Raw genomic sequence first — 16023 nt, 5'->3', positions numbered from 1 at the left:
ATTTGTCTATGATGGTATTGGTAGGAATGACACCTCATAGCCCTAGTGAAGATGGCCCCATCTTAATATCAAGGATACTGTCTATTATGTATGTAGCATGACCATTGCACTGAATGGGATAGACACAGAGCAGATCTAGCAGCTCAAAGCTAGACACCTATGAGGCACTGTGGGCCATCAGCTGCAACAGAATTGTATTGAACCACAATCTGTAACCTCATGACCCAGCATATCCCTCAATCTACCATTACCCTCAAGATGGGAGACCAGCCCTGATTTAAAGAAGAGGAAAGCAAGCTGGGAGCAGCACTAGACATACTTACAAATGAGGTACTATCCTAGTAAAGCTAAAGAACGGATCTGCAGTCCTGCCCTATCTACTGGAAAATGGTAATGGATAATTTAGCAACTGACTGGAGGAGGAAGCTTTCAAAAACATCTCCATCTTCAATAGGGGGAGTCCAGTATATCAATGCAAAAGACAAGACTGATGCATTTGCAACCATCTTTAGCCAGAAGTGCTGAGGAATTATCCATCTTGACTTCCTCCTGAGGTCCTCAATATCTTAGCCAATTTCAGACAATTAGTTTCACTCCATGTGATATCAAGAAATGGCTAAAGGCACCAGAATCAGAAAATCATAGAAACCCTACAGTACAGAAAGAGGCCATTCGGCCCATCGAGTCTGCACCGACCACAATCCCACCCAGGCCCCACCCCCATATCCCTACATATTTACCCACTAATCCCTCTAACCTACGCATCTCAGGACACTAAGGGGCAATTTTAGCATGGCCAATCAACCTAACCCGCACATCTTTGGACTGTGGGAGGAAACCGGAGCACCCGGAGGAAACCCACGCAGACACAAGGAGAATGTACAAACTCCACACAGACAGTGACCCAAACTGGGAATCGAACCCAGGTCCCTGGAGCTGTGAAGCAGCAGTGCTAACCACTGTGCTACCGTGCCGCCCGTACCAGATACAGTAAAGGCTTTATGCCCTGACAACATCTAAGTTTTAGTAATGAAGACCTGTGCTCCAAAATGAGCCAGAAAAAAAGAGGATAAATTGAATCCAGTCAATTAGCACTTCAGCAGTCTATGCTCAATCAGCAGCAAAGGGGTGGAGAGTGTCATCAACAGTGCAATCACAGCACTTACTCAGCAACAACCTGTTCAGCGATGTTCATTTTGGGGTCTACCAGGATCACTCAGCTCCAGATCTCATTACAACTTTGCTCTAAATATGGACAATAGAGCTGAATTCCAGAAGTGAGCCAAGAGTCATGTGGCACAGTGTTTAGCTCTGTGCCTCACAGCACCAGGGACCTGGGTTCAATTCCAGCCTCGGGGCAGTGTGTGTGTGGAGTTTGCACATTCTCCCCATTTCTGCGTGGGTTTCCTCCGGGTGCTCCAGTTTCCTCCCACAGTCCAAGGAGGTGCAGGTTAGGTGGATTGGTCATGCTAAATTGCCCCGGGGGGGGGAATTGGGGGGCTAGCAGGGTAAATATGTGGGGTTACGGGGATAGGGCCTGGGTGTGATTGTTGTCAGTGCAGACTTGATGAGCTGAATGGCCTCTTCTGGACTGTAGGGATTCTATGATTGACAGAAGGATGTATTTGATTAAGTGTAGAATCTAGAAGAATGAGCAAAAATAGACATTAATGGGAATTGGGGGAAAATACTCCACTGGTTGAAATCCTACTAGCACAAAGGAAGATAATTATGATATGGTAGTGTCCTCGGGGCAACCATCTTCAGATATGTCATCAATGACCTTCCCTTCAAAATTAAATAAGAGGGGATGTGCAATACCATTCACATCTCCTCACATATCGAAGTCGGCCACGCCCGCATGCAACAAGACCGGGACATTCAAGCTTGCACGGCAGCATATCAGTGGCAAGTGACATTTGCATCACACAAGTGCCAGGCAATAAAATTATTTGCAAGAGTAAATCCAACCATTTCCCTCCCTTGACATCACTTTACTATCACGGAATCCCCTACCATCAACATCCTGGAGGTTAGCATTGAGCAGAAACTTAACTGGACCAACCATATAACTACTGTGGCTACAAGAGCAGGTCAGAGGTTGGGAATTCTGTGATGAGTAAATCACCTCTTGATTTCTCAAAGCATGTCCACCATATAGAATACACAAATCAGGAATGTGAGGTTTTTCTTGCCTGGATTAGTGCAGCAAAATTCAAGAAACCATCTCAGACAAAGCAGCTCCCTTGAATGACACCCCATCCACTGCATAAAGCATTCACTCCCTTCAGCACCAGTGCACAGTGGCAGCAGTGAGTACCATCTACAAGATGGACTGTAGCAACTTGCCAACACTGCTTTGACAGTTCCAACTTCCAAACTCTACTACCTAGAAGAAGGGCAATAGATGCATGGAAAGGCCACCTCCTGCAAGTTCCCCTCTAACTCACTCACCATCCTGACTGGGAATTATATTGCCATTCTGTGGGGAAGGGCCCTTTAAGGATCAATCTGCAGAATACGGGGCACGCTGGTGAACTCGTGTTTCTGTTCCAGAACGTTCTTGGGAGCTGGCTGTAGCCACAAGGCTGAAAGCCTCTGCATATCCTTCACCTGTAAATAAGCATGTTGTGGTTTTTTCCCCCCTTAACTATAACATATTCTTTCACCATTGATAGGTCAAAAACCTGAAAACCCTCTCTGACAGCATTGTGGCTGTATCGACACATGGACTGCAGAGGTTCAAGAAGGCGGCTCACAACCACCTTCTCTACAGCAATTAGAGATGGCCAACCCAGCGATGCTCACATCCCATGAACAAATTTTAATAAACACTTTTATCATTTGGGTACTTACACTTTTGGACCTCCATGTTCGTAGATTAAGACCGGTATTTGGAAGAGGAATTGCATTAGGAAATTGAAATATCCGGTTACACTGCATGAAAAGACAAAACAAGAAAAGCTTTTGTAATCATTTTGAAGGCACTGATAGGATAGCTCAGTAGGGAATTTTACATAACTCAAGTTGGCCTTTAGTTTGAAAATGTTTTCTCTTAAATTTTCTCCCTTTCTCTTCTTCCCTAAAGACATTGGCTCCCTTACTAGAGTGTGGTTCAAATAGTCTCTCCTTTGGTTGTCCACTCATATGACCTTTATTCATACCCAAACCTTAAAAATAGCTGCCACCTTTCAGTATTGCCTTCTTACTTTTAGGGTTTATCCAAAGGCCGGCCAAATGGTACAGTTTCAAGCATTTGGAGGCCATGAACATAAGATAGGCATGACATCTCCATGGTACCTCAATCAGTTTTCCACAGATCTTCGCTTGTCAGAGTCCCAACTGCAATCAATGGATCAGATTAGAGTTACTGCGGCAGAAAGCAGTGACAAGAATGTTTCAAAAAGGAAGTGGCACCTTTTATTCCTGACGTGGAGATGTCGGCGTTGGACTAGGGCGGGCACAGTAAGAACTCTCACAACACCAGGTTAAAGTCCAACAGGTTTATTTGGAATCATGATTTTTAGGAGCACTGCTCCCCTGATGAAGGAGCAGCGCTCCGAAAGCTCATGATTCCTAATAAACCTGTTGGACATTAACCTCGTGTTGTGAGACTTCTTACTGTACCTTTTATTTCAGCAGGAAGACGCGAGGCTGCAGGCTTTCTGGGTGTGTTCATGCACAGCAGCAATAAGCTGTCATTGCTGCTATAGGCCTCTTAGGCCTGCAGCAGTGGTTGAATTTGGGCCGTTGGCAGCTGCCAGTCCCTGCCAAAGGGTTTGACTGCACACGGAGAATGATGAGCTGATTGAAATGATTCAACCTTGGGAATGTAGGCTAATTCAAGTCAGGTTGAGTGAACTACTTTAACAGAGGCATTAATCATTTTATCCACTTACAATAAATAGCTTTATAACACCATTAAAATAGCAGCTAGTGAAACATCCTTCTAATATCATATGGATTAATTCACTAATATCATCAACAGTACTAATTTCTCATGCAGTTGTAATGATGAAACACAAAAACTTGCATGCAGTAAAATATCAGCCCAATTCCGAAAGGATTTGAACTTATTTATGACATGAAGATAAGATTATTGTTCAATTAAATTGTAATATTTTATTGGGCTATTAATTTTTCAGATATTCTATGTGGAACTTTAATAATGTGAAGTATTTTCATTATGTTGTTCCCAAAGTCTAGGAATGATTTTTGACAGCCCTTCCATTCAGAATTGTTGGGCAATGAAATTCAGGCTCTACATTTTATTTGTTAAATATGTGTTCAACAACTTTTTTGTAATCAATTTCTCTCTCTCTCTCTATCGCCATTTCCACACCTCCATCTCTGTTCCCATCCTCTTCGAAGGGGATTTATCGGTTACGGGCGTAGTTTCAATGCTGGATACTTTTGGGCATTTCACTCAAGGGGCAGTTATTCATGTATGAGTCTTGATAGTAATGGTCACCAAGCTGTTCATTTATGGAGCATAACACAGCCAATCCAAAATCTTATTCTCCTCTGCCTTACACATTTTCACTTTCAGCAAGCAGTCAAGACTAGATCTATGACAGTTTCCCTTGATGTGGAGATGCCGGCGTTGGACTGGGGTAAACACAGTAAGAAGTCTCACAACACCAGGTTAAAGTTCAACGGGTTTATTTGGCAGCACTAGCTTCCGGAGCTTCAAGCTCCTTCTTCAGGTGAGTGAGGACGTGTGTTCACAAACAGGGCATATAAACACAAACTCAATTTACAAGATAATGGTTAAAATGCGAGTCTTTACAGGTAATCAAGTTTTAAAGGTACAGACAATGTGAGTGGAGAGAGGGTTAAGCACAGGTTAAAGGGATATGTATTGTCTCCAGCCAGGACAGTTAGTGAGATTTTGCAAGCCCAGGCAAATCGTGGGGGTTACAGATAGTGTGACATGAACCCAAGATCCCGGTTGCGGCCATCCTCATGTGTGGAGAACTTGGCTATCAGTTTCTGCTCAGCGATTCTGCGTTGTCATGCGTCGTGAAGGTCGCCTTGGAGAATGCTTACCCGAAGATCAGAAGCTGAATGCCCATGACCGCTGAAGTGTTCCCCAACTGGAAGGGAACACTCCTGCCTGGTGATTGTTGAGCGGTGTTCATTCATTCATTGTCGTAGCGCCTGCATGGTCTCCCCAATGTACCATGTCTCGGGACATTCTTTGCTGCAGCGTATCAGGTAGACAATGCTGGCCGAGTCGCAAGAGTATATACCGTGTACCTGTTGGATGGTGTTCTCACGAGAAATGATGGCATCTGTGTCGATGATCCGGCACGTCTTGCAGAGGTTGCTGTGGCAGGGTTGTGTGATGTCATGGTCACTGTTCTCCTGAAGGCTGGGTAATTTGCTGCGGACAATGGTCTGTTTGAGGTTGTGCGGTTGTTTGAAGGCAAGAAGTGGGGGTGTGGGGATGGCCTTGGCGAGATGTTCGTCTTCATCAATGACATGTTGAAGGCTCTGGAGAAGATGTCGTAACTTCCACCAAGGGGAAGTACTGGACGACGAAGGGTACTCTCTCCGCCGTGTCTGTCTGAGGCGGTCAGTGCGGTTTTTCGCTGCGGCACGTCGGAACTGTTGATTGATGAGTCGAAGGCCATATCCTCTTCTTATGAGGGCATCTTTCAGCGCCTGTTGCGATCCTCCTCATCTGAGCAGATCTTGTGTATACGGAGGGCTTGTCTGTAGGGGATGGCTTCTTTAAGTGTTTTGGGTGGAAGCTGGAGAAATGGAGCATCGTGAGGTTATCTGTGGGCTTGCAGTAAAGTGAAGTGCTGAGGTGACTGTCCTCAAGTTGGCGACTGTCAAGTGGAGAGGATCTCCAAGAAGATCGCGCATATTGACAGAGACATCAAATTTCTACAAAGATGCAAGAAAGCAGACAAGATACTGAAAGGACTACGGATCACGAACCCACTCAGGTCAACCTATAACACAGACTACGTTGAGAGACTTTGCCGTCGCACCTCTCTCACACTCCTTAACCACCTCATACACCAGCTCTGCAGGAAACGCCGCAACCTGGAAACCAAGATAGAGTCCACATTCTCAACTTGCGTTCAGGACGCAGGCCCGCTGCGAAATATTGCCAAGCAGACGAGACAAGGGAACTACACCACCTACATGCACACCAAGAACAGGAAACTTGAGAAACTCGGCATCATCACCAGCAGCAACTAAGCCTCCCCCGGTACCACAGTAGAAAACAGTACCACTGCAGGGAAGTCCTTGTCAACTTGTCAGACTACACACTTCAACCAGATGAAATCGAAGTTCTCAGCCGAGGGCTCAATTTCTGCACCACTAAAATGGACCCCATTGGTCTCACAGCCGACACAGAGGAATTCATCAGGCGAATGAGGCTGCGGGAGTTCTTCCACAAACCCCAAGAGGCCAACAGCGAACACAATGAGACAGCCAATGAACCGGAACAGCCAACAGAGAGATCCGTGGTGCAGCGACTGAAGAGGAAAGAGTCGGTTTGGACTCCTCCGGAAGGCCGCTGCCCTCGACTCGACATGTATGCCCAAGCCATCAGGAGTGCATCAATGCCAGGTTCATTAGTCGCACTCACAAGACAGCCCCGAATGTCACCCAAGCACAACACAACGCCATCCGCGCTCCAAGACCAACCGCAACATTGTCATCAAACCAGCAGACAAAGGAAGGGCCATCGTCATACTGAACAGAACGGATTACTGCAAAGAAGTGTTCTGACAACTGAACAACCAGGAAGGCTACAGACGGTTACCCGCAGATCCGACCAAAGAACACACACGTCAACTCAGATTGATCAAGATCTTTGATCCGGGCCTTCAGAGCACCCTCCTTGCTCTCATCCCATGTACTCCTCACGTTGGAGATCTCTACTGCCTCCCGAGGATACACAAGGCCAACACACTCGGCCGTCCCATCGTATCAGGCAATGGGACCCTGTGTGAGAACCTCTCCGGCTACGTCGAGGGCATCCTGAAACCCATTGTACAAAGAACCCCCAGCTTCTGTTGTGACACTACGGACTTCCTACAGAAACTCAGCACACATGGAGCAGTTGAATCAGGAGCACTCCTCGTCACAATGGATATCTCGGCACTCTACACCAGCATCCCCCATGATGACGGCATTGCTGCAACTGCCTCAGTACTCAATGCCGACAACTGCCAATCTCCAGATGCAATTCTACAACTCATCCGCTTCATCCTGGACCACAACGTCTTCACCTTCAACAACCAGTTCTTCATCCAGACACACGGAACAGCCATGGGGACCAAATTCGCACCTCAATATGCCAACATCTTTATGCACAGGTTCAAACAAGACCTCTTCACTGCACAGGACCTTCAACCAATGCTATACACTAGATACATCAATGACATTTTCTTCCTTTGGATTCATGGCGAACAATCATTGAAACAACTATATGAATACATCAACAAGTTCCATGCCACCATCAGAGTCACCATGGACTACTCTCTGGAATCGGTTGCATTATTGGACACACGCATTTCCATCAAGGACGGTCACCTCAGCACCTCATTGTACCGCAAGCCCACGGATAACCTCACGATGCTCCACTTCTCCAGCTTCCACCCTAAACACGTTAAAGAAGCCATCCCCTATGGACAAGCCCTCCGTATACACAGGATCTGCTCAGAGGAGGAGGATCGCAACAGACACCTACAGATGCTGAAAGATGCCCTCATAAGGACAGGATATGGCCTTCGACTCATTGATTGACAGTTCCGACGTGCCACAGCGAAATATCGCACCGACCTCCTCAGAAGACAAACATGGGACACAGTGGACAGAGTACCCTTCGTCGTCCTGTACTTCCCCGGAGCGGAGAAGCTACGACATCTTCTCCGGAGCCTTCAAGATGTCATTGATGAAGACAAACATCTCGCCAAGGCCATCCCCACACCCCCCCCTCTTGCCTTCAAACAACCGCACAACCTCAAACAGACCATTGTCCGCAGCAAATTACCCAGCCTTCAGGAGAACAGTGACCACGATATCACACAACCCTGCCACAGCAACCTCTGCAAGACGTGCCGGATCATCGGCATGGATGCCATCATCTCACGTGAGAAGACCATCCACCAAGAGTACATACTCTTGACTCGGCCAGCCTCGTCTACCTGATACGCTGCAGGAAAGGATGTCCCAAGGCATGGTACATTGGGGAGACCATGTAAACGCTACGACAACGAATGAACGAACACCGCTCAACAATCACCAGGCAGGAGTGTTCCCTTCCAGTCGGGGAACACTTCAGCAGTCACGGGCATTCAGCTTCTGATCTTCGGGTAAGCGTTCTCCAAGGCAGCCTTCACGACACAACGCAGAATCACTGAGCAGAAACTGATAGCCAAGTTCCGCACACAAGAGGACGGCCTAAACCGGGATCTTGGGTTCATGTCACACTATCTGTAACCCCCACAACTTGCTTGGGCTTGCAAAATCTCACTAACTGTCCTGGCTGGAGACAATACTAAGGCCACTAAGCCACTAAAGCACTAAGGCCAACTGTAGTACCTGCACTGCTAGATTGTTATGCATCATGTGATACAGAAACCAATCTCAAAATGGGATCTGCGGTGTAACAGTCATATGTTTCAACACAGGTTGATTCATATTCAAACACACAGGTATTGCACGCTAATTAAATGGTTCAGAGTACAAATTGCAAAGTATGACCCTTTTCACACTGAAAAGCAAGATGAAAGATTAAACTTAAAGAAATTGTCCTATTCTCAGAGGGTCAGCTTAACTCCAAACAACTCACTCATGGTAAGATCATCACACTTAGACATTGCAGGACAGATTTTCGCTTCAGATGCTAACAGGCAGGCAGAGGGCATCAGACAGAACACTTCCACCCCATGTTTGTTGTTGCTATTTTGAGGGGCCTGGGTCTTTTTTTTACATGATGTGGAGATGCCAGCGTTGGACTGGGGCAAGCACAATAAAAAGCTTGTGCGGCCAAATAAACCTGTTGGACTTTAACCTGGTGTTGTGAGACTTCTTACTCTCATTTATACAGCAGCAATGAGCTACAGGTAGCAAATTGAGGGCCACACTCAACTCTCTGGCTGTGGGAGGATAAGAAACCATCCAGATCCTGTCCTGAATCAGCCGGCAGTCAGAGCCTAGGAGAGGGGAGGGGCAGGTGATCCTGGAGCTGGGGCTCAAAAATGCACCTAGGATGAGTTACTAATGGGCTGGAATTACAAGGAATCACAATCCTTTCCTCCTGACTCCAACAAAAGAAATTTAGCAATGCCTGTTTCTTTTTAATAGTCCTCCTTCAAGAAAGTAACAGAAGTACTTTTGTTATTGCTCAACTGATCTCAGTCAAATATTTATCCCTAGGATAATTACCAAGCCTGTCTACAGTTTACTATTAGCTAACTCAAAGCTTTGATTATACTTTCAATTCTGCAGACAGCACATGCAATCTCTCTGGTTTTCACTCAGGGACAATCCCAATCCAACTCATAAACAGAAGGTATTAATTCAGCTGCCGAACATATGATAGCCTGAGTTCAGATTTCCAGCTAATATCTGAACGTGATTTATTTTCGAAGGTTCCACTAGCTTGGTGTGAATTTCTTGAATTCCAGTTTCAAATTGCTCCAAGGGGAACATATGGATTCTGAGATCTGTTTGGAGTAAGTAATTCTCATATATGCATGATCAACTGAAACTTTACAATCTCACAAATTTGCTCGAAAATTGGCAGCACAATTACAGCTATACTATAAAGCAAGTAAGCAAAATTGGCAGCAATTATGTGAAAGGTCTATACCGTTGTTATTCATAAACTTGTTACGTATACTATATAAACAGAGGTTGGTTAGCTCAATTGACTAATGGCTAGGGTATGATTTAAAATAATGCCAATGGAATGAGTTTGATTTCCTTACCAGCTGAGGAAGATTTGGGACCTGCCCCCTCACCCTGTCCCCGAGTGTGTGAGGCAATGACAAATCACCACTGACAAATCTTGCCAAGTAAATGACTCAAGATGAAGCATCAACAGACAATGACCCAAGGACTTGCCTTTGGCCAGGGCGCACACAATATGACTAACATGACATTTAAATCATGTTGGTGGCACAGCGGCTAGCACTGCTGCCTCACAGCGCCAGGGACCCGGGTTTGATTCCCGATTGGGTCACTGTCTGCATGGAGTCCGCACATTCTCCCTGTGTCTGTGTGGGCTTCCTCCGGGTGTTCCGGTTTCCTCCCACAGTCCAAAGATGTGCAGGTTAGGTAGATTGGGCCATGCTAAATTCTCCCTCAGCATACCCAAACAGGCGCCGGAGTGTGGCGACTAGTGGATTTTCACAGTAACTTCATTGCAGTGTTAATGTAAACCTACTTGTGACACTAATAGATAAACTTTAAAAACATATATATTATTATTTATATGATCTTAAAGATGTAGCTGATGGAATTTTTGACCAAAATACTTTTAACATATTGATTCATATACCCTGATCATAAACCTACTGAGGATTTCTGAAAGTTGACGATATCAATCCTACAGGAACTGCCTTTAATTAAGTTTTGGTTTCAGATTCCAGCATCCGCAGTAATTTGCTTTAATTAAGTTTTGTTGGATTTCCAGTCAATATAGAGAATTATTTGGCACCATACCGCCATTTAAATACTGCATATGACTCATTTTACTGGCAACACGGGATGAAAATCAGCTGATAAAACATCTGTTCTCCATTCAAAGGTTTAAATTTTCGAACAGCGAGGAATGGTACTCAGTCTGCTAATCTTGCAGAACCACATTAAAGTTGTAATTATGTTCACTGACTTTGAAGTGAAGCACAGTAAGAAGTCTCACAACACCAGGTTAAAGTCCAAACAAGTTTATTTAGCAGCACTAGCTTTCGGAGTCTCAGGCTTCTTCATCAGGTGAGTGAGGACTTGTGTTCACAAACAGGGCATATGCCCTGTTTGTGAATACAAGTCCTCACTCACCTGATGAAGGAGCCCAAGACTCCGAAAGCTAGTGCTGCCAAATAAACCTGTTGGACTTTAACCTGGTGTTGTGAGACTTCATACTGTGCTTACCCCAGTCCAACGCCGGCATCTCCACATCTGAAGTGAAGTGCAGCAAGAGTACCTCCTACAGGAAGACTCACTCCACTTTGCTCCAGTATTAGGTCAGGCCCCAATTTGAATTCTGGTCACATTTACACTGAAACTTCAGTGTTACTGATGCAGAGTGAAATTGCCTCCCTGATGCTGCAGCTGTGGTATGAATGCATCCATAGTCCACTAAAATAATGGTTAAGAAATGGTGAAGTAGTTTGTTGGAGCTGTGTTATAGAATAATTGAGCTTCGGTTTATGTCCATGATTCCTAGTGTGCTGAGTAATTAATTTCAGATGTACCATCATTCTGGAGCAGTAACAATTTCACACAATGAGCAAAAAAGGAAAACAATAAGTAACCTTAGCTCAGCTACCCCCATTCTTGAAGTATTTGTGTGTGTGGGTCTGTGAACAGGTCATTTGTTTGCTTCTTGGCTGCATATTGAGAGTCAATCAGAAGCGGGGCGGGGGGGGGGGGGGGGGGGGGAGGGCGGAGTGGGGGTGGAAATAAAAGAAAGTTGTATTAGCATAGTATCTTTCCTGACCTCGGAGTATGCCAATATCAGCCTCCACATGCAGTAATGTCAATATCCTCTGAATTTATGATTCACTTTCTCGAGTTTTCAGTAAGCAATTTAACTTGGCGTGGATATTTCCCTTCAGTATTCTCCTCGCCTGAAGACTTGGGGTAAGACTCTGCTATGTCTGTTTACTAATTCGCTTGTCATCACTTTTCATATATAAACCCAAGCAGTGGAAGTTGTGGTAAACTACCCAATGGAATGAACAGGGTCTGGTGGAGGTGGTTGGGGGCGGCAGGGGTTCTGGCAGTGGAACCCACATCTAATTTCAATTTGTTTTCACCTGATGCCGACACGTCTACAATTTGCAACAGGTTTGACTGGATGGCAACCTGCAGTGCGACGCTAGGTTAATTTCTCCTCCCTGGTTTGGAGATACTGGGTAAGAAGTTTAACAACACCAGGTTAAAGTCCAACAGGTTTATGTAGCTCCAAAAGCTTGTGTGGCTTTTGCTACCAAATAAACCTGTTGGACTTTAACCTGGTGTTGTTAAACTTCTTACTGTGTTTACCCCAGTCCAACGCCGGCATCTCCACATCATGGAGATACTGGAGCAGACACTGGATAGTGTCTACACCACTGCCCTGACTGTGACTTTTTTCAAGTTTAAATTTATTTATTAGTGTCACAAGTAGGCTTACATTAACACTGCAATGAAGTTGCTGTGAAAATCCCCTAGTCGCCACGCTCCGGCACCTGTTCGGGTACACTGAGGGAGAATTTAGCATGGCCAATGCACCTAACCAGCACAACTTTCAGACTGTGGGAGGAAACCGGAGCACCCGGAGGAAACCCATGCAGACACAGGGAGAACGTGCAGACTCCGCACGGATCGTGACTCAAGGCTGGAATTGAACCTGGATCCCTGGTGCTGTGAGGCAGCAGTGCTAACCACTTTGCCACAGTGCCGTCACTTAGTGCATCAGAGCCTCATTTTAGATCATAAACACTGCAAACACTTTGCACTGATGGCAAAGTGCTGGCAGTAACAAAAACAGAAAATGCTGGAAAATCTCAGCAGATCTGACAGCATCTGCGGAGAGAGAATAGAGCTAATGTGACGAATTTGGATGTCCCTTTGTTCCCCGGCCTGCTCAAGTGCTGGCAGTAGTTTTGCAGTAACCATTTACACCCACTCTGAACCTATGTTTTGTTTCTGTAATTATCCCATTATCACCTCCAATGTACCTTGCGCTATCATCCATTGTTTCATTTAAACATTCTTGCCCTCCACCCCATCAGACATTTGTTCCTTATTCTCTTCCCATTTACCTGGCCATATACTTGATTTAAAAATGTTCAGCCACGACATTTTCCAATCCTGATGAATGGTCATTGGCCTGAAACTTTAACTGTTTCTCTCTCCACATTAGCAGCACTGCATTATTTTACTGTAGTTCATTTTATCGAAGTATTTTTGAAATGTTGCCACTATTGTGAAAAGAAGATTTTTTGTATTTATACGCAAGCACACATTACTAGGACTGCTAGTGGAAATCTGAAATTAGAACAGAAAAACACTCAACTGGTCTGGCAGCTGGAGAAATTGTTCTAATTTCTCAGGTTGGGGAGCCTTTGTTCAGGGCTTCTCGGTCTTTTGGCTAAGATCAAGTGCAGTATCGACATGCTGTACTTGGTTGAAGTCATTAGGTTACATTTTAGCTTCATTTGAAGCAATTTTTAAAAGCGGCATCTCGGCCTTTTGGCTAAGATACAAATGAGATCAAGCCTTGGAGGAGGAGCTATGCCTACTCCAATCAGCTTGGATCATGTAGATCAAGCCCAAGACAGAAGGTGAGAGCCCTGTCTTGTCAGCTTGGATCGGGAATGTCTCACTTGTTGAGACTCTGAATTGGACTTGATTTGATTGAATTGGATAAATAAGTTTAAAAAATTATCTGAAGAGTTAAAACTCTGTTGCTCGCTCCAAAGATGCTGCTCGATCTCTTGAGTATTTTGAGCATTTTCCACTTGCGTTTACATAGCACGATCTCAGATTGTCCCAAAGTGCTTTAAGGCGAATTAAGTGCTTCTGAATTGTGGTCACGGTTGCAATGTAGGAAAATTGGCAACCAGCAAGCCCCCAAAACAGCAAAGTGATCATGTTTAGCTTTTTTTTGTAATATTGATTGAAGGGGGTATTTAATGGCCAATAACTACCAGAGGATCTTTCACACTCACTCGAAAATGCAGGCAGAGCCTTGGCTTCATGTTTCTTCCAAAGGAAGGCGGCTCTGGCAGAGCGACGCTCCCTCTGTACCGCACTGGAATGTTAGTAGAGATTATTGTGTTGAACTCTCTGAAATTGGACTCCAACACATATTCTTCTGCCTGGGCGGCCAGAATGCTACCCACTGAGAAAAGGCAGCATAGAAAGCCCCCCAGTAACAGCAATGAAATAAATAACGAGACTGATGTTGCTTGAAGGGTAATTGGGAGTGATGACAGGAAGGGGAGGGGGTGAATCTGGAGACACACAGTCTGTGTCCACTTCCACTAAATACTGGGAAGGCTCAGACCCCAGCAAGAACCAGCGCCAGGAGAACGAATACTTGAATAGGTGCCCAAATCTGGAAATATTTCTATAGGTTCAGACCGTGGATTGTAAGTGGGAATTGCAGGCATTGGGAAGTGGGAATAGGAAAAACCGCCCGAACCGGGAATTATTGAGTTAATGGAACAAATACTGCTGAACCAGCAGATCTGTCAGATTCAGCTCTGACTAATGCTTTCGAGATATATTTATCTGTCGACAATATACATTTCGATTCCACAAGACAAAGGACACATCACATTGGGAAGATGTGGACATTGAAAGGACGGGTTGCATGTGTCACTCACTCTGAGCGACCACACGAGAAGTGATTCCCTTTCGTTCCCCCCAAAGCACATCTTGAATTCACTTAAATCTGAGGACGTGTCCGATCCCACCACGTATTTCATGCTTCCCTCACCTGGTTTGCATTTCACCAGCTGGCCGTTTCTAACATTTCATATATTTTACAGACACTAAAAATCATATTTATTTTGGCAATTACGTTTGAGCAAAGGAATGTCGATTCCCCCCTCCCCCGGGCACTTCCAACAATCACACCGCTTCGGGTTTATTTATCTGGGCTTTCGCTAACAGATCCTAGTGTACCGAGAGTTTTTAGCAAGTCACTTTGTCCCCCCCCCCCCCTTCCCCCCATGGATCTTACTCAGCCCACAGTTAAACCGGTTGGCGGATTAATTATAATGATGAAAGCTGGCCACACCAACACTTTCTTCTACAGCACGTGGCACATAAGCGTTACTTTGCATCTTTTATTTATTTTTTGACTCCAGTTATCATTGTGAGCAGGGTTGGCTCAATTTCTTGCAGAGAATATGACTTGGGAGAGTCGAAAGGTGGCGGCGATGATTGAAAGTGTACACCATCCAGCCCAGCCCTCAGTATCTTACCGGTGCATTCAGCAGATCCCTCGCCTCTCTGATGTATCTGTCCATTACGCGACTGTCACACAGAGGGCGCAACGGTATCATCTTTGCGAGCCTGGTCTGTACAAGGCATACGAAGAGGAGCAAAAGTCCTGCAAATCAGTACATTAAGTTACAAGGGGTAGCTGGTAGCCCCTGATGCCACGCAGTGTGCACTTTCAGCTTAGTTTTTTTGTTTATAATCCACTCATACTTTACAACCTCTCTGCAAGGACAACATTAACGATCTGAATTAAATCAAAGTGCTTCCCCTGCTTAATGCTGAGGAAGTGCATTATCCAAATTACCAGTGAGAAAATTTTAATTTTATTCATCTAGTAACTAATTTTCGCAGTAACTTAATGTGACACTAATAAATAAACTTTAAACTTAACGAGAATAAGCAACGAAATGCTTAATTATTAATTGTTAAAACGTCCTCCAGGTACTTACTCCTTAAATCCATAACCAGCGGGTTCTACAATCCTCTTCTTTTACATGCCTTGATCCCACATGTCTAAATCTGTTTTCCATTTATATAGTGTGAGAGATAGGAAGAGCCCCAAATTTCGCAGGATTTTTTGTTTTACTTTCGCGTTGAAAATCAGGAAAGACGATTTTTATCTTATCAACTCACAGTTAAGTTGTTAAACTTCCGGTTATTAAATTAATTCTGCATATCTGAAACCGAGTGACATCTCAACAGGCTCCCCGTGATCTCACTAACTTTCCGCCAACGTCAGGAGAAGAACAGGGATGAAAGACGTTCCCAGATATGTGATGCAAGTACATCCCGAGCAGCTGAAACAGACAAGTTTAATATTTTACAGGC

General features: G+C 44.9%; 1 protein-coding gene across 1 annotated transcript in view; it reads right to left on the bottom strand.

The window, feature by feature from the left end:
• Positions 1-15298, bottom strand: part of LOC144483421 (erythropoietin-like) — a 37548-nt gene extending 22250 nt beyond the window's left edge. The window contains exons 1-2 of the mRNA XM_078202120.1: positions 15177-15298; positions 2857-2937 (exon numbers count right to left, since the gene is read on the bottom strand). Coding sequence (XP_078058246.1) covers positions 2857-2937; positions 15177-15257 — 162 coding nt within the window. The 5' untranslated portion in view covers positions 15258-15298. The remainder of the gene's footprint in view (positions 1-2856; positions 2938-15176) is intronic.
• Between the last annotated feature and the right edge of the window lie 725 nt (positions 15299-16023).

This window comes from Mustelus asterias, chromosome 3 (assembly GCF_964213995.1).
Source record: "Mustelus asterias chromosome 3, sMusAst1.hap1.1, whole genome shotgun sequence".
NCBI classification, from domain to species: domain Eukaryota; kingdom Metazoa; phylum Chordata; class Chondrichthyes; order Carcharhiniformes; family Triakidae; genus Mustelus; species Mustelus asterias.
Note: the sequence above shows the minus strand (reverse complement) of the source record. Positions and strands in the feature narration are given on the sequence as shown.